The sequence below is a fragment of the Callospermophilus lateralis genome, chromosome 14, assembly GCF_048772815.1.
Source record: "Callospermophilus lateralis isolate mCalLat2 chromosome 14, mCalLat2.hap1, whole genome shotgun sequence".
Lineage (NCBI taxonomy): Eukaryota > Metazoa > Chordata > Mammalia > Rodentia > Sciuridae > Callospermophilus > Callospermophilus lateralis.
The window spans coordinates 61,698,796-61,722,532 of NC_135318.1; the positions used below are offsets into that span (position 1 = coordinate 61,698,796).

The 23,737-nt window shown below is 41.4% G+C and overlaps 1 protein-coding gene across 1 annotated transcript; it reads left to right on the forward strand.

Moving 5' to 3' along the window:
- The first annotated feature begins 485 nt into the window (after positions 1-485).
- On the forward strand, positions 486-22,331 carry Actg2 (actin gamma 2, smooth muscle). The gene is made up of 9 exons (XM_076832649.1): positions 486-532; positions 8,298-8,459; positions 9,643-9,771; positions 15,173-15,283; positions 15,539-15,623; positions 17,535-17,696; positions 18,714-18,905; positions 20,225-20,406; positions 22,108-22,331. Exons 2-9 carry the CDS (start codon positions 8,334-8,336, stop codon positions 22,249-22,251), a joined length of 1,131 nt encoding a protein of 376 aa, XP_076688764.1. The 5' UTR covers positions 486-532; positions 8,298-8,333; the 3' UTR covers positions 22,252-22,331.
- The last annotated feature ends 1,406 nt before the right edge of the window (positions 22,332-23,737 follow it).

Below are 23,737 nucleotides of genomic sequence, written 5' to 3' on the forward strand. Positions count from 1 at the left end.
ATGGTATTTCCTTTTAGCTTTCTGGGCTTGCATCAGATAAGGCACAACAGTGCCCATTTTGGGGACACTGAAAGAGTGTCCTAGGCAGACCCCAGGGCAGTGGGTAGCAGGCTTGAGGAGGGAGGTGTGGACAGAGGAGGCCCACTGCCATTCTTGGTATGGTTCTCTCTCCGGGAGCAGAGCGGCATCTGGCCTTGCTCTGGGCAGCTTATAAGGCCTGGTGTGAGTTTTGTTTATGCAAGTGCAGCCTAAAAGGAACAAATCCACCAGCACTGGGGCTGTTGCCACTCGAATCCTTTTGCATACATTTTTCAAATGATAATTCACTCTACCAACCCCCCCTCTACACCCCCCAAGGCCAATTTATTGAAAAAACCACCTTATATGGTAATATTGCTAACACACCGTCAGCTGGCCTTTTTAGGGACTCTGTTTAAAGAAGATCCGCCTCTGGGGTTTTATATTGCTCTGGTATTTCTGCCAAAGACACAGCAGCCCTCAGTCACTGGGAGAAGGACCTCTCATACCCTTGGTGAGTACCACACAGCTTCTGCAGCCTCTTCCTTTCTGGGGCTGCCTGGCCTCCTAGGTGCAGGAGGAGCCTCCAGATTGGCCTGGCTTCCATGACGCTGGCCCAGGTCACAAACGTCAAGGCTCTTGGTGGCAGCGAAGCCTGCATGCACATTGCTGCCTGCCAGGAAAAGCCATTTCTGGCCAGGGAGCATCCTGGGGCAGGGGCAGCTTGGAACCATGTTCCCTGCTCTTAGGCCAGGAGGCTGCTGGGATGTGGCGCCTGCAGTCTGTACTTGCCCGGCTCACTCAGATGTCCTTTGTCATGGGTCAGAATGTCTGGGAGGGTGTTTTAGGAAAGCAGATATTTTGCAGAAAAACAGTATCTTCTCAGGGTATTTGATGATCCTGGTGTCCATGAGATGTCTATGTTGGGATAGAAAGTTATTTTCTTTCATTCTCCAAGTAAGTCTTTCTGTTCTCTGGTTTGTGCTTGCTTGGCTGATGTAAAGAATTTTCTCAATCTCTGAAGGTTCTAGGTTTATTGTAGATGAGGAAAAGTCAAGGGTAAGGTAGGGACAAGTGTCCTGTGTCCTTGGTTTTAGGGCTGGAAGGCACTTTGAAGCCAATTAATTCATTCTCCTCTGATGAGAACACTGAGGTCCAGAGAGGCTAAGCAACTCATCTGAAAGACTCACACACACGCATCTGCAAAATAACCTGGGAAGGCCGTGGTGCCCCAAACACACACACACACACACACACACATGCACAAAGAATCAAAAGGAAGTGAGATAGAGAGGCCAGTTCCATTTCTGTGGTCTGAATCCACTAACATCTTTTTTAACAGCTGAGGCAGGTTGGTGTCATGGTACAGGGCCTTGGAGGCAGACTGGTAGCCAAAGTTAGTGAGTAACCTCAGTTTTCTTACCTATGAAATGGGGTAATGGTAACAATATACTAATTAGCTCTGTAGTAAGGACTAAATGTATAAAGTGCAGCACTCATACTAACATGGCCAGGGCCTGGTTGTAAGTCTTCAGACTATAAGAATCCCCTAGAAGACTTATTAAAACAGATCATCCCACAGTTACCCCAGATTCTGATTTAGTAGGCTAGGGGTGGGACTGATGATTTGTATGCCCAAGCAGCTCCTAGATAATGCTAAGACTGCTGGTCTGGGACCATACTTTGCATGGGGAGGCTCTGAGCACCCACTTTTACTATCTAAATGTGGGTTTCACTTTCAGACTAGACCTTGGGCTGGAAAGAGGCAGAGCCTCCAGTAATGGAGATGGTTAGGTGCTGGAGAATGTGCCATGAGCAGTACAATTCTATACAAGGCCTGGGAAACTGAGAAAAAAAGGCTGGAGTCCCACAGTCCCATTCAAGGGCATGACCCAATGACCCAATGACCTTCCACTAGGCCCCACCTTCTGAAGGTTCTATCATCTCCCAATATGCCACTCTGGGGAACAAATGTTTAGCACATAGGCCTTTAGGGGATATTCAACATCCAAACTATTGGCCAAATTATATTGTTTCATTGTGTACATGTATGAATATGTAACAACAAATTTCACCACTCTGTACAACTATAATGCACCAATAAAAAATGTGTGGGTGGCGGGGGAGAAATTAGCAAGCTATTTAAAAAAAATCCAAACTATTGCAGTATTTATATATGTTAGGGGAGGGGCAGATAATAATCATTTGAAGACCTCACTCCAAATATACCCAACTACAGTGTGAAATTTCACCATCAAGAGACCTTCCTTTGGGGGCCAAAATTGTCCACTAAAATGAAAATGTATTTTGAAACTGGCTTAAATTCAAATCTTAATCTTTTCCAATATGACAAGCTCCATCCTAGAAATTCTTTTTTTATTGGAGCATTATAATTAGACAATATTTGGGTTCATTTGACAAAATAATACATGCAGGGAATTTGCCAGGAGTAAATTTTGATGGAGAAGAATAAGAGAAATTAATAAGAATTATTATTTTGGGTGCCCTTTACAATGGGGGTTTATATGCTTTTTATGTAGTATTCCAGATAGTGAATATTTTTAGGCTTTGTGAAGTTCTGTCTTAACTACTATCAACTCTGCCATTGTAACAAAAGCAGTCACAGATAATATGGAAATAAGTGGGCATTTCTGTGTCCCAATAAAACTTTATTTGTAGACATTGAAATTGAATATTATGTAAAATGGAACAGTACTCTATTGATCTTTTCCCAGCTGTTCAAAAATATGGGAAAAAAAATTCTTAGCTTGTGGGCTGTACAAAAACAGGCCTGAGTTTGCCTACCTTGGTTTACAATTTATACAGCACTTTCATTTGTGTTAGTTCATTGGATTCATCATCTTGTGAGACAGATGTTAACTGGAGGCCAGGAGGGACACGTGGACAAGGGTGTTGGGAGGGTGTCCCAGGAGGGAGGATAAGGGCAAAGAAAGAAAATGTGAGAGGAGTTTTGAGGTCAAACTTGTTCCTTCAGAGGGGTAGGGAGGGAGGATTTTCACACCTCTGAGTCAGGGTTGACCAGGGAGATGGGTGAGTGAGCAGATTATTTGCACTCATTAAGTTTGGGTTTTTGGCCACCTTTGGGGGAAAATAATAAATTAAAGCTGCATTTCTAACTCCATGCAAGCCTCAATGAAGTCCAGATGTATCGTGTGCTGAAAGAGCCAGAACAATCCGCTCAGCTTCCCTCGAGCACAAAGTGGTTGTGACCCCAGGAAACCACAGTGACTTTGGCTCTGATTCAGCTGACATGCTTGAGACTAGCCACAGATTACCAGAAAGCAGCTGAGGAAGGGTTAGAATTTCCCTGGCAGAGACATTCCAGGAGTCTGACTCCAGGGTAGAACCTTTCTTCCCGGGGTGCTGTGGGGCCCCACAGAGGCTCCGCTCTAGGCCGCCAGCCCTCACCCTGCCGTCACCACCCTCACTTCTTCTTTGGTTTAGCAGAAACAGATTTAAAGCACCTGAAGTGCTGCAGAATGGTCCTGTTGACAGTTTTAAGTTGCTTTGTAGTTTGTCTCAGCAGCCACACTGCCTGGAAACAAAGTCGGAGGCTCTGATTCTGTCTGTGTATGTGGAACATCAGGAGGGAGGCAAAGGGTTAACTGAAAAGCCAGAGGGACTGGAACTATAAATCACACCTGAGAGAAGGACTGAGGGGGCTCTGGAGCAAGACAGTCATAGAGCTACAGCTTTACCTCCCTACCACCCTTTGGTTTTGGACGCTGTCTTTCCTTCAAGGTGGACCACCGGTTGGAATTGGTCAGCTGGTGAAGAGAAAACTGTGTCCATGTGGTTTCAAATCAAGTACCTGAGGATCCAAGGGGCAGAGCAGATTAGGTCTGGAATGGGTCCACCAAGTGATGGGATTGTCATCTGACATTTATTGAGCACCTACTCTGCACTAAACTGTGAATTAGGTGCTGGGCTATAAATGTCAACTCAGATATGGTGCTGGCAGAGGAGGAGCTCAGAGGTTCACAGAGCGGAAAGAACACAGACCCTTTTGTTTTACTGCTTTTGCTGCCAACAGCCCTAGAGAAACAGGCAGGCAGAAGCAAAACACCAAACATGGAGAAGTTAGGACAATTTCACCAAAGTGGTGGGGACAACACACCCTCAGGCTTCAGACCTGTCCTTGGGTGATGCCAGGCCTGGGAGATCCTGGACAAGTTCTTTAACTTCTGTGCAACGTGGTTTCCAAGTCTGTGAGATGGGATTTAAAATTGCTTCTTTCAGGGGCATTGTGTGGGTTAAATAGATGATGCTGTGTACATGAAGAATACTACATTTCGTAAATTTAAAACACATTTCACCAAACTTGGAAACACCGAGTACACTGTGGTGTTTCTTCTAATAAAGCAATTTGCACCTTTTTCATTGCATTAAATAAATTGCTATTGTACGTAGATTCCTGTTAATTAGTTAATAATCCCACTTATTCAATAACTTTTGAACATCAGGGTTGTATCCAATTTTGACCATTTCAAAAAAAGCTGTGGGCTCGGGTTGGGGCTCAGCGGTTAAGTGCTTGCCTAGCACGTGCGAAGCCCTGGGTTCGATCCTCAGCACCACGTAAAAATAAATAAATAAAATAAAGGTGTTGTGTTCAACTACAACTAAAAAAATAAATATTAAAAAAAAGCTGTGATAGGAGACATGTGATGGTTCATAAGAACGGATTTTTAGAAGTGTTTTTTGTCCAACCAAAATTTATGTATGTTTTTAAGGATTTTCATAAGTATTTTAAAATTCCCCTTCAGAAAAACAGGACAATAGGAGCCTCGATAGTAGTGATTATAAACCCACTTCTCCATACCCTGACCAGTAAAAGTGGGCCCGAAAAATGGACACAGAGTAGAGAAATATAGCTCCGTGGTAGAGTGCTTGCCCAAGCTTGTGCAAGGCCCAAGGTTCCTCAGCAATGTAAAATCAATCAATTAATCCTGGTCATAGCATTGCTGGCACTCCATAAGACACCAGGTCTTACTCACAGGTGCTAAACAAGAGCTTTCATAGTTTGGTCATTGAGACTCACATGTAGAACCTCTTACTTACCCCACTGCATTTCATCTTCTTTGATTCAACTCATTTTCTCTGCTTTTTTGGATCTTCTTGGATTTTGATTCTTCCATCCAAACTATTTAATATTACTCTCTCCCCTAGTTCTGTTTTATCCGGAAATTCAATCAGCCTGTACTCTCTGTTTTCATTCAACTCATTTATAAAAATGTCACCTGGGGAAAGACTTAGAGTAAAGCCCTGAGGCATGTTGCCACCTCCAGGTTGATATCCACCATTAACTAACACCTTTCAGTGCCAGAAACTCAGCCAGCTGTAAATTTGCCTAATGGTCTTATTGCTTAGCCACATGGCTTTATCAATAGGGCTATTCTCTTCTGGGCCCCATAGGGCTAGAAAGATGAGACTGAGCTCCACTGCCATTGCGGGATTCTGAGGACCAACAGAGAGAGAAGCAAAGCAGATTTTAAAAGGCCTCTCCTATTGGGAGTCCTACCTCAAACAGAATTTTCATCTTAAAATTGCTCTAATAAGCTTCTGCTCCATCCCTCCATATCCTTTCTGACCTTGAGGAGACTCCATCTCCTCTTTGTTTTAGCCATGGTCTTCACCGTCCACTTTCAGGCAAAAGGCCATTTGGGGCCCCCCTCTCTCCCTCTCCCTGTCAGAGCCACCTGTGGTCACACATTCTGCAGCCCTCTCTGCTGGGGTCTTTCCCAGTCCACTGCACCCTACCCCTGTGTCTCAGCTAGAGGGCCATCTGCTCACTGCTCCCTGAGGTCCTGTTGCTTCTTGTTAATCACAAGTACCAAGAATTTGTTAGATGCTGTCTTTAATCAAAAAAGGAAGGAAGGCGCTGGGGCATGTGGTGCATGCCCGTAATCCCAGCAGCTCAGGAGGCTGAGACAGAAGGATCAAAGCCAGCCTCAGCAAAAGTGAGGCATTAAGCAACTCAGTGAGACCCTGTCTCTAAATAAAATACAAAAATAGGGCTGGGGATATGGCTTGGTGATCTAGGGCCCCTGAGTTTAATCCCTGCGCGCGCGCACACACACACACATACACACACAAAAGAAAAAAAAAGGAAGGAAGGGAGGGAGGATAAAGGAAAGAAGGAAGAGAGGCAGGAAGGAAGAAAGACTGTCTCCGATGTTGGAAAAATTAATTCCTTCATCAATTCACATCGTACTGATTTAGTCCTCATCATGGAGGAGGGAATTCTGTTTCCTCCATCTGTCGAGGCAGCAGACGGCAAGTCCCATCATAAAGTTCCTTCCCTTCCTCTCTCTCCCCATCCTCTTCGAGGTCCTTCTACCTTTAGAACTGTAGTCTTCACAGATAACTACTGCCTCTTTTTTCTTTAATATATTATTGATTTTTGTTTATATAAGCTATATGTGAATGCAGTCTCCTTAAAAAGTTAAATCATTGCAGATATAACCCAGCATCTCCTTTCCCCGTCCCCTTCCCCACCCCCAGAGGCAATCACAATGACCTGTTAGGTAGCCTTTCAGAATTTTTGCTATATATTTATATCCACAAGTAGGAAATCATGGAAAATACATAATGCTTTTATGCTTTAAAAAAAAAAGTCATATAAGCCAGGTGCAGTGGTGCACACCTGTAATCCCAGCAGCTCAGAAGGCTGAGGCAGGAGGATCGCAAGTTCAAAGGCAGCCTCAGCAATTTAGTGAGGCCCTAAGCAACTCAATGAGACCCTGTTCCTAAATAAAATACAAAAATAGGGCTGGGGATGTGGCTCAGTAGTTAAGTGCCCTTGAGTTCAATCCCTGGAATAAATAAATAAATAGATAGATAGATAGATAGATAGATAGATAGATAGATAGATAGTTAGATAAATAAATAAATAAATAAGAAGGAAAGAAAGAAATCACATAGCCAGGTGCAGTAGCACATGCCTGTAATCCCAGCAGCTCCAGAGGCTGAGGCAGGAGAGGATCACAAGTTCAAAGCCAGCCTCAGCAACTTGGGAGACCCTAAGCAACTTATCAAGACCCTGTCTCAAAATAAAATATATAAAAGGGCTGAGGAAGTTGCTCAGTGGTTATGGACCCCTGGGTTCAATTCCTGATACAAAAAGAAAAGAAAAGAAAAGAAAGAAATCACATAAACAGTTTCAGCTTCATGTTCTATTTTATAATTTGCTTTTCAGCAAGAATGGTTTTTAAATCTACCCATGTTAGCCCATATAGATATGCCTTGTTCTTCTGTTAACTACAATACAGTACAGTGATGTATCCCATTATTTGGATATTTGGGTCTTTTCAAATTGTGCATCCTGTATTTCCCTAATTAAAAAGTACCAGTTTTCCTACACTTTTGCCAACACTTGTCATAAAACTTTGAACCTTAACAATATGAGTCGAAGATGTTCTTCTGTAATTTGCATTTTTTCTGGTAAGTAGAGAGGCTAATGCATCTTTTGTTGGGTATTTGCATTTCCTTTTCTGTCAATTATCTATTCAGTCTTTATCTTTTGTTTTCAGCTATTTACTTTCTTATTGGTTTGTAGGAGTTCTTTGTATATCATAAATAATAACCCTTTGTTAGGTATATTGCAATTTTTTTCAACTCTTTTCCTAAACTTCAAGTCTTTTAGTGATTTACTCCATGAGATGAAAGCTGATTTTGGCAGGATGACCATAACAAAGTACCACAGACTGAGTACTTGAACAATAGAAATTAATTTTTTCATGTTTCTGGAGACTAGATGTCTGAGGTCAAGATCAAGGTGTCGGCAGGGTGGTTTCTTCTGAGGCCTGTCTCCTTGGCTCGTAGATGGCTGTCTTCTCACCATCTTCTCACCCTTACCTTCATGTAGTCCACCCTTTACATGAATCCATGTCCTAATTTTCTCTTCTTATAAGGATATACTTTCTGTGGGAGTAGTCATATTGAACACCAGCCATATTAGATTAGTGACCTCATTTCCATTTAATGACCTTTTTAAAGACCCTATCTCCAAATACAGTCACATTCTGAGGTACTGGGGATCAGGACTTTAATATAGGAATTTGAGAAGGGACATAAATCAGTCCATAACAGCAGGGTAGAGGGGAAAAGCCCAACTGGCAGAGAATGGGAGGCCAGGTCCACACCTGCGCTTTCTGGAACTGGACCCTGATTGCAGGTGAAGCAAGATCCCCAAACCAAGAAGATATTTATAATATGATTTGACACGCAGTTGATGGGTTCTCTTCTCCTACAACCCCAAGGTGCTCCAGGCCTCAGTTCACTCAGCTACACTCATCATGTGTGAAGAAGAGACTACAGCACTTGTGTGTGACAATGGTTCTGGCCTGTGCAAGGCAGGCTTTGCAGGAGATGATGCTCCCCGGGCTGTCTTCCCCTCCATCGTGGGCCGCCCTCGCCACCAGGTTTGTGCTCATTTGGATCCAAAACTTTGAACCACTACGAGCCACATTGTGGAAACTATGCTGAGTGTGTGTGTGTGTGTGTGTGTACACGCATATATGCTGGGGTGGGGTGGGAGGCTGTTTGCTGACCAAATGATAGAGCACTCTTTAAATAGAATTATCCCATGCACTCTTTAAATAGAATTATCCCATGCCAAAACCAATATCTGTCAGTCATACCAGATGTGTTATGTCTGGGCTTAAGTTTTGGGAGTTGCTAGATTTGGAGGAATGAAGATACATGAGATTAAATAAGGCTCTTGCTTTTTTAAATTTTTTATTTGTTCTTTTTAGTTATACATGACAGTAGAGTGTATTTTGACATATTACACATATATGGAGTACAACTTCCCATATTTGTGGTTGTACGTGACGTGGAGTTTCACTGGTCATGTATTCACATAAGAACAGAGAAAAGTTAGGTCCAGTTCCTACTACTGTCTTTCTTATTCCCATCCCACTCCCTTCCCTTCATTCCCCTTTGTCTGATCCAATGTACTTCTATCCTCCCCCACCCCTGCTTATTGTGAGTTAGCATATCAGAGAGAACATTTGGCCTTTGGTTTTTTGGGATTGGCTTATTAAGCCTCTTGCTTTTAAGAAATTTGCATTTTGTGAAGATGACACACAACTAACTTGAGATCATGGGTTGTGAAAGAGGCAAAAATATTTCACCAAAGGGGAATAATAGGCAGAGAGGAATCTGGGAAAGGGAAAGCTTCATAGAAAAAGAGATACCAGAGGCTCAGGAGGATTCCAGCTAGTGGAAAGGAGAGCACAAGCAAGATGTGGAGGTGTGGCGCACAAGCACAGAGCACTTAAGGAGAGCAAGTACATGTCCAGGGCGGGTGTGAGGGGGCCGGGGGAGAAGAGGGAGGAAAAGTGTATGAATGGGCATTGTTTTATCTATAAAAAAAATGACACTGTCTTAGGAGAGAGAAGAAAAACCAGCCCACAGGAAATCACTTACCTCCTCCTCTTGTCACCTCCACACTCACATGTGTCTGCCCACCCTTACCTTCTGTTGTCCTGTATCTGGGGGGCTCTTTTTCTCATTCTCTTCCTTCTCCAGAGTTAACCTAATGCCTAAATCCCTCTGTGGGAAGCCTTCAGCAGCTTCACTCTCTTTCCTTGTCTCTTGCAGGGTGTGATGGTGGGAATGGGCCAGAAAGACAGCTACGTGGGAGATGAGGCTCAGAGCAAGCGAGGGATCCTGACTCTCAAATACCCCATTGAACACGGCATCATCACCAACTGGGATGACATGGAGAAGGTATCTGGACTGCCCCACAATCCTCCTGTGTTTATTTTAACAATGATCCATCATCATAACCCTAGAATCCCTCAACCCACTGTGTGCCCTGTCAACTCTTCCTTGAAAATGTTCTCACCTCTTTCTTTCTTTTCTTTCCATCCCCCAAGATAACTTCTCCAACCTACACTGCCTCTCTCCCTGGACTGTTGCAATGTCTTCCCACTACTTTCTTTATCTCTGGCCCTCACTCACCCTATTCTCCACCCTGCTGCAAAGCTCCTCTTTCTAGAAACATCGGCTCAGGTCATTCACATCTTCTAGAAACATCAGTAGCTCCTCATTAACAACAGTAAGTTCCTAACTTCCTGTCATGGCATCTGAGGACCTGGCCACATCTAATTCCCAGCTTCTTCCTTTCCCTACCTTCACTCCAGTCAATATTCACCCTTGTTAAAATGCTAGCGCTGCTGGGTGCAAAGGTGCGCACCTGTAATCTCAGTGACTGGGGCTGGGGGCAGGGGCGGTGAGGCAGGAGGATCATAGGTTCAAGGCCAGCCTTAGCAACTTACTGAGACCCTGTCTCAAATTTGAAAATAGAAAGGTCTAGGGATGTGGCTCAATTCTTGGTACCTAAAATAAAATGCTGGTGCTGCTTCCAAAGATGCAAATAACCCTCTCTCCCTTTTTATTTTCTCTGTTTTGATTTCAGATAGGTGAATTGATGTTATATTATTATCATGATTCTTTAATGAAAATCTTAAGTAGGACTCTGGGGGTTTCAAGAAGTTCTTTTGTGTAAGAAAATGTAAAGAGAGAGCATTTTTAAAATGCTAACATTTGTGACAAACAAACTCATGTGTGCAAAATGCTTACAGAGCCTTTCTAATATTCTCTCTTTGGGGGAGGGGTAACTACAGATTTAACCCAGGGGCAATTTACCACTGAGTCACATCCCCAGCCCTTTTTTATTATTTTTTTAAAATATTTTTAGTTGTCAATAGACCTATATTTTATTTATTTATATGCAGTGCTGAGGATTGAACCCAGTGCCTCACATACACTAGGCAAGTGCTCTACCATTAAGCCACAACCCCAGCCTCCTTTTTATTTTTTATTCTAAGACAGTCTCATTAAGTTGCTTAGGACCTCATTAAGTTACTGAGGCTGACCTTTAACTTTGGATTCTCCTGCCTCAGCCTCTAAACTGCTGAGATTATAGGTATGCACCACTGTGCCTGACTCTAATATTCCTTCAATCAATTCCACTGACAGTTGTGTGACAGTCTAAAATGTCTAAGATGATCGTCTTTTAAAAGGTAACAGAGAGCTTATTGAGCAGACTGCTATTAGGAATGAAGAATATTGAGATGAAATCTATAATTCTCTAAATCCTGGATTTGGTTGCTCTGGATATGAGATAAGCACATAAAATGCAATAGCTTTCACATTACAGTCTAGTGGGGGAGATCATGGACACCAGCATCATTGGAGAGATTAGCTTGGGTGCAAATCCCACTCTCTTAGGTTTAGTTTCCTCATTGGTAAGTAAAGATAAAAATATTTCCTTCATTAGGTTGCTTTGTAGACTGAATTAGGTGAATATTTAATATAATCCTAGAACATGGATTAGTGCTAAAGAGAAAGTGACATTTGTTATTTATGTATATTTCACGATCTCTAACTTGAAAACATAAGAAATAAAATATTTTTTTCAGTAGTGATAATGTATGAACCCTTCAAAGAAGCCTCTAGGATAATAATAATTCATGCCTTAAAAAGAAAAACTAAATAGGGTAAGGCTGCCAAATTTCCCCCAAATAATTTATACACTCATTGCCAGTACAAGAAAAATTATGCAAAATAGTCATAAAGTATGGTTAGAGAAATAAATGGGCAAAGATTATGAGAACAAAAGGAGTAAGAAAAATTATTAGTGAGACTGGCAAAATTCTAAAATATAAATATGAGTTATAAAAATTAAAACAATTTGATGCCAGCACAAAGGTAAAAAGGGATTATATGATACATGAAACTTCCAACACTAGAGGAGAAAAAAAGATCATTCAGTGAATTACTCTGGGACAACTGATTAGTTTGAGGGGCTGAAGAATCTTATCTCATACCATTTAACCAAATATATATCAACTGAAGAGAAAATTAAATATAAAAATTCAAAGAATAGCCAGGCACGGGGCTGGGGATGTGGCTCAAGCGGTAGCGCGCTCGCCTGGCATGCGTGCGGCCCGGGTTCGATCCTCAGCACCACATACAAACAAAGATGTTGTGTCCGCCAATAACTAAAAAATAAATATTAAAAATTCTCTCTCTCTCTCTCTCTCTCTCTCTCTCTCTCTCTCTCTCTCTTTTTAAAAAAAAAAAAAAAAAAAAAGAATAGCCAGGCACAATGGCATATACCTGTAATCCCAGAGGCTGGGGAGGCTAAAGCAGGAGGATCACAAGTTCAAGACCAGCCTCAGCAATTTATGAAGGCCAAAAGCAACTTAGCAAGACTCTCTCTAAAAATTTTAAAAAGGGCTGGGGATGTGGCTCAGAGGTTAAGCACCCCTGGGTTCAATCCCTGGTACCAAATAAATAAATAAATAAATAAAATAAAAAGTAAATGTGCATGTTTAATCAGTTTTCTGATGAAAGTATTCGTGGAGAAAAGAAATTTGACTTCTTAAAAAAATCATAATTTCTAGCATATCAAGAAAATCAAAAGTCAAATGTCAAATTGTAAAAAATACTAAAGTGCATTAAAGGATTAATATAAATAGCAAAGGCAAATTGGTAATTAAAACCACAAAATGTCCCTTAGACAAATAAAGGACATGAACAGGCAATTTGTCAAATGGAAATCATAAAAAGTTGCAAATTTGAAAAGATTTAAAACTCATTTTGAAATACCTGAAATTAAAGCAACCAGATATTATTTTTTACCTATCAAATTATTTCATATTTTAAGAGTGAAAACATTGAATTTAAGCAAAATAGCCACTTTCTTATTTATTTATTTTTTTGTTACTGGGAATTGAACCAGGAGTGCTCTACATGTGAGCTCCATCCCCTGACCTTTCCATTTTTTATTTTAAGAAAGGGTCTTGCTAAGTTGCTGAGGCTCAAACTTGAGACCCTCCTGTCTCAGTTTCCCATGTCACTGGGGTTACAGGTTTATACTGCTATGCTCAGCTACTTTCTTATTCTATTGGTTTTTTTTTAGCTTTAGGTGGATACAATATCTTTATTTTTTTTAATTTTTATTTTTTTATGTGGTGCTGAGGATCGAACCCAGTGCCTCACACATGCCAGGCAAGCACGCTATTACTTAAGCCATATCCCCAGCCCTTTCTTATTCTATTTTTTAAAATTTTTTTAGATGTTGATAGACTTCTATTTTATTCATTTATTTATATGCAGTGCTGAGAATCAAACCCAGTGCCTCACACATGCTAAGCAAGCACACTACCACTGAGCCACAACCCCAGCCCCTACTTATTCTTAAGGAGTAGTTTAACTTTTGTCGGTCACAGAAAATAGTCTCCCAGTTGCCACATCTTTTAGTCTCCTAACTCCACATTTAGGATTCTTCTCTGTAAAACATCTTGAATTCAAAACAGAAAATATAAAGTGCACAAAGATAATTTTTACAGGATCATTTATAAACAAAAATCAGACACTCTAATAGTAATGATTAAATATTTGACATATATGATAAACTATTGAAGCACTAAAAATATTTCCTTACTTTACTAAAAATGAATATTTACTATGAAAGAGAAAGTTATTTATGCTATGAAAACAAATTTGAACATAGTATAATAATAATATGAAATAAGTAAATAATAATAACAAATTTTAAAATACATAAAGAAAAGATTCAGAACAAAAACCAAAATGTTAACTGTTATTAGTTGATGGAAATTTGGGATATTTTAATAATTTTTTTCTTTTTTTTTTGAATTATAAATATTTTCAACTTTTAGGATACAATACTTTGTTAATAAAATAGAATGAAGTGCAGGTGCTTGGACCCACATGTAAAGATACTGATTTGGTTGGTCTGGAATAGAGCCTAGGAACCTGCACCTGGGACAATGGTCCCAGGTTATGCTGAGAGAGCATCCAGGGGCACATTGTAAGAAACATCACCTTTTTAAGACCAATTGCTATTTTTCATGATCCTGCTAAACCTTCAAGTCAGGGCCTCTGCTTGTGCCATTTCCTCTGCCTCAGATGCTCTTCCCCACCTCTGGAGACCTTCTTTGCTTTCAGACCCATTCAAATCTCCCAGATTTTGATAATCCTGCCTCTTTCTTAACCTAACAATTTGGTATGTCTTTGCAGTTTGTGTTTTTGACTGTCTTTCATCCCTTCAGATTTCAAAAGAACTGGGCACCATGTCTGATTCACATCTACCTTCATTACACTTAGCATCCTCCTACCAAATTTCACAAATATACGGGTTCAAGGGGACCAAGTGACCCTATGTCCTACCTCTGAAAGCAACCAAAGCCCCATGTCCCTGTCACTAGTACCAAATTTCTCTGAAATAAAGACTATTATTGTATCATCTTTTGCCTCTCAGAGGACATTTGGTAATATCTGGAGATATTTTTAATTGTCACAATTGGAAAGGTGCTACTAGCATCTAATGAATGGAGACCAAGGATGCTGCTGAACATCCTATAATGTACAGGTCTGTCCACTCAACAAAGAATTATCCAACCTCGAATGTCACAGTGCTGGGTGAGAAATCCTGCTCTAAGCACCAATTAGCCTAGTCAGATATCAGTTAGGTTCCCAGCAGGAGACAGTATACTCTTTATTTTAATTGATAAGAAAAAAAAAAAAAGATGTGAGCAGGGTTAAGGAACCAGAAAGGGATGTTAAAGCACCCAAGTGCCAGAAACAGTGAGAGCTCTTACACCCCTAAGTCTGAAAAGACAAGGTGGGGGAGGGCAGTGTCATTGGAGCCCAGTGAGAGCTGAAGTCCTGAAAAAGGAGCTACCCATCAGTTCATGGAGGACCACACCATTGCCAGGAGAAATGCCCTGACCACTTTCTCTCCTCCTACTCTCTAATTCTCTTGCTAGAATCTTCCACTGGCCAAACACAGAATTCAGAAAGTGAAGAACAATATGCCCATCTCCTTTGAGGCACAAAGCAAAGGAGATAAAGGAGAAATAGGAAGAAGGAAAGTCCAGTGGAAATAATCAACACACACAGTATATTGGCCCCAGGGCTGGCCTGCCTGGGGCCCTGTTGAGAAAGAATACGTTCTTTAAGTGTCAATTAGAAATCCCAAAGCTGACCTTTCTCCTCTCCAGATCCAACCCATCCACTCCTCTTACAGGGGCTTGTTAGAATTTTCCAGCCTGCTGGGAGTCTGCTGGGCTAATCTGGCTTTTGTCTCAACCAGATCTGGCATCACTCCTTCTACAATGAGCTACGGGTAGCACCAGAAGAGCACCCCACCCTGCTCACAGAGGCCCCACTAAATCCCAAGGCCAACAGGGAGAAGATGACTCAGGTAAGAGTTGGCAAGACTTGAGGTCTGGCACAAGAGTGCAACATGGATGCTCAAATCAGATACTTTCTCCCCTTCATACATCAGTGCCACAGACTACTTCTATATAGCCCAGGGCAAGGCCTATAGGAAGTGGGAATAGTATAAAGTACCAAATTGGCTTAGTTCCTACCCTTAATAAGATTACAAACTGTTCTATAGCCCAAAAGGTGCTGCGATTTTTGACAGATAGTTCTTTATTCTTCACTGTCCTTTCAGATCATGTTTGAAACCTTCAATGTCCCTGCCATGTACGTCGCCATTCAAGCTGTGCTCTCCCTCTATGCCTCTGGACGCACCACAGGTAAGTAGCCCTGTAATTTCTTTCTTTCTGATTTCAGGGGAAGTAAGGTCAAGCTGACCTCCTGCAGAGGATCCTGCATGGAACAATTAAAGGGAGAGCCAAAGTCCAGGAGAAAATTATGCTTAGAGTTAACAGATAGGAATGCCTATGGGAAATGCTGGGGCTGAGCTTACTTCATAGAGTTGGAAAGAATTTACATGAACAAAGCATAACCAGCACACACATTCAGTGAGGGCTGTTCCTTATGGTAGCATTCCAGGAACTTATACACACATCCCATGACCCTGGAATGTTCTACCTCATAAAGTTAGCAAAGGTAGAACCTGTGATGATAGATGTTATATGTATGTGACCTTGCTGTGGAAGGATATTCAGGAAACAGAACCTCAACACAAAATGACCCTTAATAGGGACTTGACAGCTTTTATCAATATCATTCATACATTCAGTCATCAGGAACTCATTCATTTATCCATTCACTCCTCTATCAAATATTTCCCATTACTCTCTAGAATGTGCCAAATTCTGTATCAGGCCATGGACATACACAACAAATAAAACAGATCCTGCCATTGTGGAGCGAACAGTTTAATGGGGGAGAAATAAAAGTAAAAGATCGTTTCACTGCATGTGATAAGGACAACAAGGAGGAAATACATAGCACACACAGTTTTGTTATCTGGGCTTTGCACTTGATTTTATGATATAAATATCATGTTTATTGGACACATGGTAGTCATGGAATGATAGCTTCATTGTTTATTTATTTAACCACTTCTCTTTTGCTAGACCTTTTGGTTTTCTCTAGTTTTTATTCTAAAATTTTTCGTAATAAACTTTTGTGTACAAGAGCAGATTACCAGTTTCTGAATATTTATTTTGCATCCGGCCCTTGTCAAACCATCTTATTATGGTCTAATGGTTTCTTAGTTGGTACATTTAGTCTCCTAAACATAAAACCATGTCATATGTAAATAATGACAATTCTGTTTATTTTTGGTAATAATATTTTGTATTTACATTTTCTGTCTTACTACATTGACTAGAACATCCAGGACAATATTAAAAAATAATGGTGACCAATCAGGTGCCGTGGCGCATGCCTATAACCCCAGCAGCTCTGGAGGCTGAGACAGGAGAATCATGAGTTCAAAGCCAGCCTCAGCAAAAAGTGGAGCACTAAGCAACTTAGTGAGACCCTGTCTCTAAATAAAATACAAAAAATAGTACTGGGGATGTGACTCAGTGGTTGAGTCCCCTGAATTAAATCCCTAGCATCCCCCAAAATAATAATAATGATAATGATGACCAACAAAAAATATGAAAAGAAAAGAAATAAAATATCATGCTATGTAAAAAATAAAATAAAATGTTTTTTAAAATGTTGATCTAGCAGTGTTTCTCCATCAATTAGAATATTGCTGTTGGATCAAGAGGGATTTCTTTTAGAGAAATTTTATTTCCTTTCATGGTTTACTAAAAGTTTCATTAGTAGAGAATGTTAATTTAATCCCTTTCAAATTGATTGGTTTTCATAGTTCCTTCCAGATTTAACATTCTGATTGTAGATACATATGTATTAGTTTGATTCCTGAAGGATTTCCACTCTTACTTCAAGAACATGTAGCCTAGATTGAATGCAAATCAACAAGTGTGCATTACCATGAATGTATTTCAAAGAATCCAAGAAAAGGAGAGATTTCACTTGCCTTCCAGAGGCCTATAGTCTCATTTGGGAGAAAAAAACTGATATACACACACACAAATATGAATGATGATTCTCATGGTGGGTGAGTTTTCTTAATTACTAAAGGGATATATGGTAGCTTGAGATCATTTGGTAACAGATCTCAGGAAAAATAGATGAAAGACGGAATGAGATTTTCATTTGCCCATCCTCTCTCTCCACAGGCATTGTCCTAGATTCAGGGGATGGAGTCACCCACAATGTTCCCATCTATGAGGGCTATGCCCTACCCCACGCCATCATGCGCCTTGACCTGGCTGGCCGCGACCTCACGGACTACCTCATGAAGATTCTCACAGAGAGAGGCTATTCCTTTGTGACCACAGGTATCAAGCCCCTTTCCTGATTTTGACTTGAACTCAGAACAAATCTGATGTAGGACTGCAAGTTCTTAGGACTAAGAAGAATTCTGTGGTCCAGTGTCCTCTAATTCTCTTGGGGGCAGACTAACCCAAAACTGGGGCTGTGCCTCTGGTCAAGACAGGCTTATTGAAGGAGGAAGATTCCTAATAAAGACACCCTGGGGATGGGGACAAGGCTTGGGTGCTCTAAGAGTCACTCAGCTAACCCCTCCATTACAGTTTTTCCAGCATCCTCTCCCTCATTAGGGACCTGCTGCTTCTGTTTGTGTCACACTGGGACCTGTGGTTTTGACAGGGCTGAATGGTAGTAAAGATATGGTGGTGCATTTCATTACCTAGGGGTGCTAGGGTTTGTCTGAAGAAAATTGTAAACTAAAGAGTTTTGAATTTCTAAGAAGAGGGGCATCACACAGCCCTACTGGGCAAATGAGTTTTTAGGTAGAGGCCTTAATATTCTGTGGGATAACAAAGTGTAAGTTTGAGTCTAGGTTGGAAGTGTGTCCTGTAGGACCCTCAGGAAGGCCATGGCATTATCAGGACAGTGATAAGAACAAGGGGGAAATCCCATGTGAACTTTTGCTTGGGAATAAAGCTTTTGTACTCCCGTTTTAGAAAAAAGTGGACAATTTTACATGGGATGAAGAGGCCATTGACCTTCTTTTTTTTTTTTTTTAGATTTATTTTTTTATTTTTTATATTTTTAGAGAATTTCAATATTTATTTTTTACTTCTTGGCGGACACAACATCTTTGTTTGTATGTGGTGCTGAGGATCGAACCTGGGCCGCACGCATGCCAGGCGAGCGCGCTACCGCTTGAGCCACATTCCCAGCCCCGCCATTGACCTTCTTTGGGGGTAATCCAGGTATCATCCTAAGACTGAATTCAAAATAGTTATAAGGAGGTTTTCCAGGTGATCACAGTGGCACAAACAAGCTAGCAGAACAGAATACCCACTATTTGTCATTTCTGTTCTTCCCAGCTGAGCGAGAAATCGTGAGAGACATCAAGGAGAAACTGTGCTATGTGGCCCTGGATTTTGAGAATGAGATGGCCACAGCAGCCTCATCTTCCTCCCTGGAGAAGAGTTATGAGCTGCCAGATGGGCAGGTCATCACCATTGGCAATGAGCGCTTCCGCTGCCCTGAGACCCTCTTTCAGCCTTCCTTCATTGGTGAGGTGCTATTTGCAGTCCCTGCTCACTGATCTAGAGGGCACAGTGGAGGGGTTCAAGGTGAAGGGTGGGCGAGGTATGCAAAGAGAAATACCAGGAAATCATGGACATTTTGTTTATTATTTATACATATTTTTCCAGGAAGGATCAAAACTATATAAACAAACAACTGGATAAAATCTAATTTTAAATAAAAGGGCCAGGAAATCAAGACAAAGGAAAAGCAGGGCTAGGGTTATCGATCAGTGGTGGAGCACTTGCATTGTACATGTGAGGCACTGGGTTTGATCCTCAGCACCACATAAAAATAAATAAATAAAGGTATTGTATCTATCTACAACTAAAGAAAAAAAATTAAAAAGATAAAGGAGGGCCAGGGGTGTGGCTCAGGGGTAGAGCACTTGCCTAGCATGCATGAGGCTCTGAGTTCCGTCCCCAGCACCACATTAAAATAAACATATAAAATAAAGGTATTGTATCCATCTACAACTTAGAAAAAGTTAAAAAAAAAGATAAAGGAAAAACATGCTAGAGAATATAAAATGAAACTAAGAATGAGATTAATAACTACACATATCAGGACATTTTCCAATCATTGGGACATATCTACAGTAGGAAAGAGATCAGACTTGATTTTAAGTCCCAACTCTGCCCCTCCAAATCCTGTCACCTTGGACTTAACTCCCTTCTTCAAGTTCCAATTTTCTCATCTATAAATTGGAAATAACGATGAACCTACCAGATGGTATTAAGACAAGGATTATAATGTAATATTTAACACAAGGACAATTACTTTCCTTAGGGGTGTATAAGAGGATGATAAGTGTAGAGGGTTTCTTTAGGGGGCATTAAAAATGTGTCCCCCAAGAGAATATTAAATTTGATTTAATTTTAATCAATTAAAATTGTATTGTGATGGTTTCACAGCTCTGTAGATACACTAAAAACTGTTGAACAATATATTCTTCCACATTGTTATTGGTGCACTATAGTTGTACAAATTGATGGGTTTTATTGTGAACAATATACTATAATAGGGAATTTTTATGCTATGTGAATTTATCACATTAGAGCTGTAATGTAAGCTGGTATGTAAGAGGAATTGTCCCTTTAGAAATATGCAGTGGTCAACAGTGTGAAAGATCAGTTAGAACGGGGGAAGCTAAAAGCAGGGTCAAGACCAGCTGGGGGTCCACTCTTGTAATCCAGATGGGACGTTGATTAAGGGTCTGAACTAGGGCAGTTGTAATAGCAGCAGAAGGATCATATGAGGAGCTGGAACTGAGTTTATGAAACAATGGGTTTGTAATCGCCACTAGGCATGGAGTCTGCCGGAATTCATGAGACAACCTACAATTCCATCATGAAGTGTGACATTGACATCCGTAAGGATTTATATGCCAACAATGTCCTCTCTGGGGGCACTACCATGTACCCTGGCATTGCTGACAGGATGCAGAAGGAGATCACAGCCCTGGCCCCCAGTACCATGAAGATCAAGGTGAGTCTTGCCCTAGATACCTTTTCCTATTCTTTGCACAAAGACCTGCCTACCTGGGAGGTGCTGACAGGCACAGGAGCCTGGTGTTCTCTTGAGTTCAGCAGCAGCCTGGTTTGGAGCAAATTTCATCTTGGCAGATTATGTTTCTTGAGACCTGATAGGCTAGAGACATGTTTAGCATGAATGAACTCTTGTCATATGGATGTCATACAAGAATAAATCGAAAGAACTTGAGATAAAGAGAATATTGAGCTGGGTATGGTGGTACATACCTGTAATCCCAGCAACTCAGGACACTGATGTAAGAGGATCACAAATTTAAGGCCAGCCTCAGAAAATTAGTGAGACCCTGTCTCAAATAAAGAATAAGAAAGAACTGAGAATGTAGCTCAGTGGTAAAGTACCCCTGTGTTTGGACCCCAGTACCAAGAAAAAAACAAACAAAAAAGAATATTGGGTCAGTGTAGGAGGAAGTTGGGAGGAGGGAAATAGAAGGAGAGAAGAAGAAAGTAGGCAAAGTTAAAATGTCTTTAAAGTTTTACAAGAATTTGGATGTTACCCTAGAGGAGGTCAAAATTTAAAAAGGGAATGTTTGCTCATGGGGCTAGCTGCCACTAAAAACTCTAGGGACATTCCTGAATTTTTTTTTTTTTTTTTTTTTGGAGACTGAACTCAGGGGCACTCAACCACTGAGCCACATCCCCAGCACTATTTTGTATTTTATTTAGAGACAGAATCTCACTGAGTTGCTAAGCGCCCCACCATTGCTGAGGCTGGCTTTGAACTCATGTCTCAGCCTCCCAAGCCACTGGGATTACTGGCATGCGCCACTGTGCCCAGCTGACATTCCTGATTTCTTGGCTAAGCTGCTCTGATCCACTGTTCATCCTGCCTCTGGACTTCCACACTGCTTCTCCCCAGGGTGTATTTCTAAGTCCTGAGCCTCAGCAGGATGGAAGCCCACCTGTTTACCACTTCTCCCTAGCCTCTGGTCTCCAAGCAATCATACCTACCTTCCCGGGGCTTCTGGGAACTTTCCTGCTAACAGTTTTAGAGAAAGAGTTGGGAATAGGAAGAAACTGCTGGAAAGATACTCTCACAATAAAGGTGGTCTTGGGGGAATAGGCCTGATGGAGATGTGTTCTCTGTCACAATTCTAAGAATTTCCCTCAGAAAGGAAGGCTGCTGGGGCCTTCCCTGGCCTGGTGGAGGTGCTCATCACAGGGTAGCAGAGCAGGTCACCAGAAAACTGCCAAGAACCTACAGGCTCTTCCCACCCAGAACTTCAGGAGAAATGTACTTACTTTGCCTGCCACATGGAGGGCACCATGCCAGGATGCCACACCCAGCCTCACCCCAGATTCTGGTTCAACAGGTCTGACGTGCCCGCTTCATCTACATTGAGAAACAGCCACCAGGGTACAGCAAGCATTTTTACCATGAGGATGGGAGGAGGGGTGGGGAAGTAGACATATCTAGTCTACCACAATGTCTATCCTGTTCATTTCTGATCATGGAGGCCGCCCTTTCCCAGGGCAGTCTAGAAGCATGGTGAGAAGATTTCTGGTCCTCCTTTCCAGTTCTTTTCTTTTGTTGCCTAAGGTCTGGGGCAGGGGAACTACAGGTTTGTGCTACCGTGCTCAACTTCCTTGCCTGTTGCTCTTGGGGGCTGATCATGATTCAAACATTTACTCTTTGCAGATTATTGCTCCCCCTGAACGGAAGTACTCAGTCTGGATCGGAGGCTCCATCCTGGCCTCTCTTTCCACCTTCCAGCAGATGTGGATCAGCAAGCCTGAGTACGATGAGGCAGGACCCTCCATTGTCCACAGGAAGTGCTTCTAAAGTCACAACAGGTTCTCAGGATTCTCTTGAGACTGTTGATACGAGTTATTGAAACATTAAACCTGCAAGCCTTACTTCTCTATGTGGACTCTTTTTTTCCCGGGCTGTGTCTCATACACAATGCTAAGGGTTTTTCTCAAATTATTTCTAGTCTACACAGTCCTTCTTTGGTACTTTAGATACTATTCTTATCCCTGTGCTATAGAAGACAAAAATGAGACTCAGAGAAGTGAAGTCTTGCTGGGGGTTACACAGAACCAAGATTAAAATTCAAGTATATCTGACTCCAAAGCTGTACCATCTTTTCTCCTCTTCCTTGAACATAAGTAAGAATATGAGCTAGATGTCTTTGGGGCATTAAGAAACCTGGGCTTTCAGAGGTGTAAATTCTCATACGCAAGGGCAATACACTAGAGCACACAAACCCAAGTCATACAGGATGTGACATAAGTGGCTCAAACACATGGTTATTTGTACTTAGAAAAGGAAACTCACAATGGGCCTAAGATCTCTCAGGTCCTTTGTCATTGAAGATTGGGTTGCATTTGGCTCCAAAATTAATCAAGAAAGGAACAGCACCCTTGGGAAGAACTTTTATTTTCCTTCATTCGATCTCTTTGTCCCTTCTCTTTTTTCTCTCCCATCTGCTTCATATTATATTTCTCTCTGTCCCCTGCCCTTGGTCAATTCTCTACTTTTATAAGTAGTTGCTGAATTTTGGGCATGTAGAGCTCCTGGGTAAGACCATATGTGATTTATGTTTCTCACAAAGACAGTTCCTTCCTATCAATATATCACTGCATAAAAGGGGAGACAAATATGTGAACATGTATCACAATGACATGAGGGCAAACAGAAGCATCCAGAAAGTGCTATGAGAGGGGCTGAGGCTGTAGCTCAGTAGTAGAGCACTTGCCTTGCACATATGAGGCACTGGGTTTGAGCCTCAGCACCACATTAAAAATAAATAAACAAATATTTTTTAAAAGGCCACGTATTAGATTTTTTAAAGAGAGTGCTTTGAGAAAATAAAGCTAAATGTTAAAGTACTCATTAAATGTTAGTTGTACTTACAACATGATAGGCACTGTGTCGAGAGCCTCACATGATTGCTTCCTTTTTTTTAATGTATACAATTCCTTTATTCAATTTAATTCTTATGTGGTTCTGAGGATCGAACCCAATGCCTCATACATACCAGGCAAGCACTCTACCACTGAGCCACAACCCCAGCTCCATGATTGCCTCCTTTAATCTTCAACATAACCATATAAAGCAAGTACTGGTGTTATCATCCTTTTACAGCTATTTACTAGTTACTAGGCCACCCAGCTACTCAGTAGCAGGACAAGGTCCTCAGCTCTGCCTGGTGCCTCTTCCTTCTCTCCCTGTAGCCAAGTCCCATGTTCCTGATCACTTCCTATCTAAGCCATCCCAGACACTCCCACTTGGAAACAGTGGGGCTCCGTAGTTAAACGCAGGGACC

Bases quoted from the DNA above. Each gene is read 5' to 3' on its own strand.
- Actg2 (XM_076832649.1), top strand. From the start codon at position 8,334: ATGTGTGAAGAAGAGACTACAGCACTTGTGTGTGACAATGGTTCTGGC. The intron at 9,772-15,172 runs GTATCTGGACTG...TGTCTCAACCAG, and splicing joins ACTGGGATGACATGGAGAAG to ATCTGGCATCACTCCTTCTA. The intron at 15,284-15,538 runs GTAAGAGTTGGC...CTGTCCTTTCAG, and splicing joins ACAGGGAGAAGATGACTCAG to ATCATGTTTGAAACCTTCAA.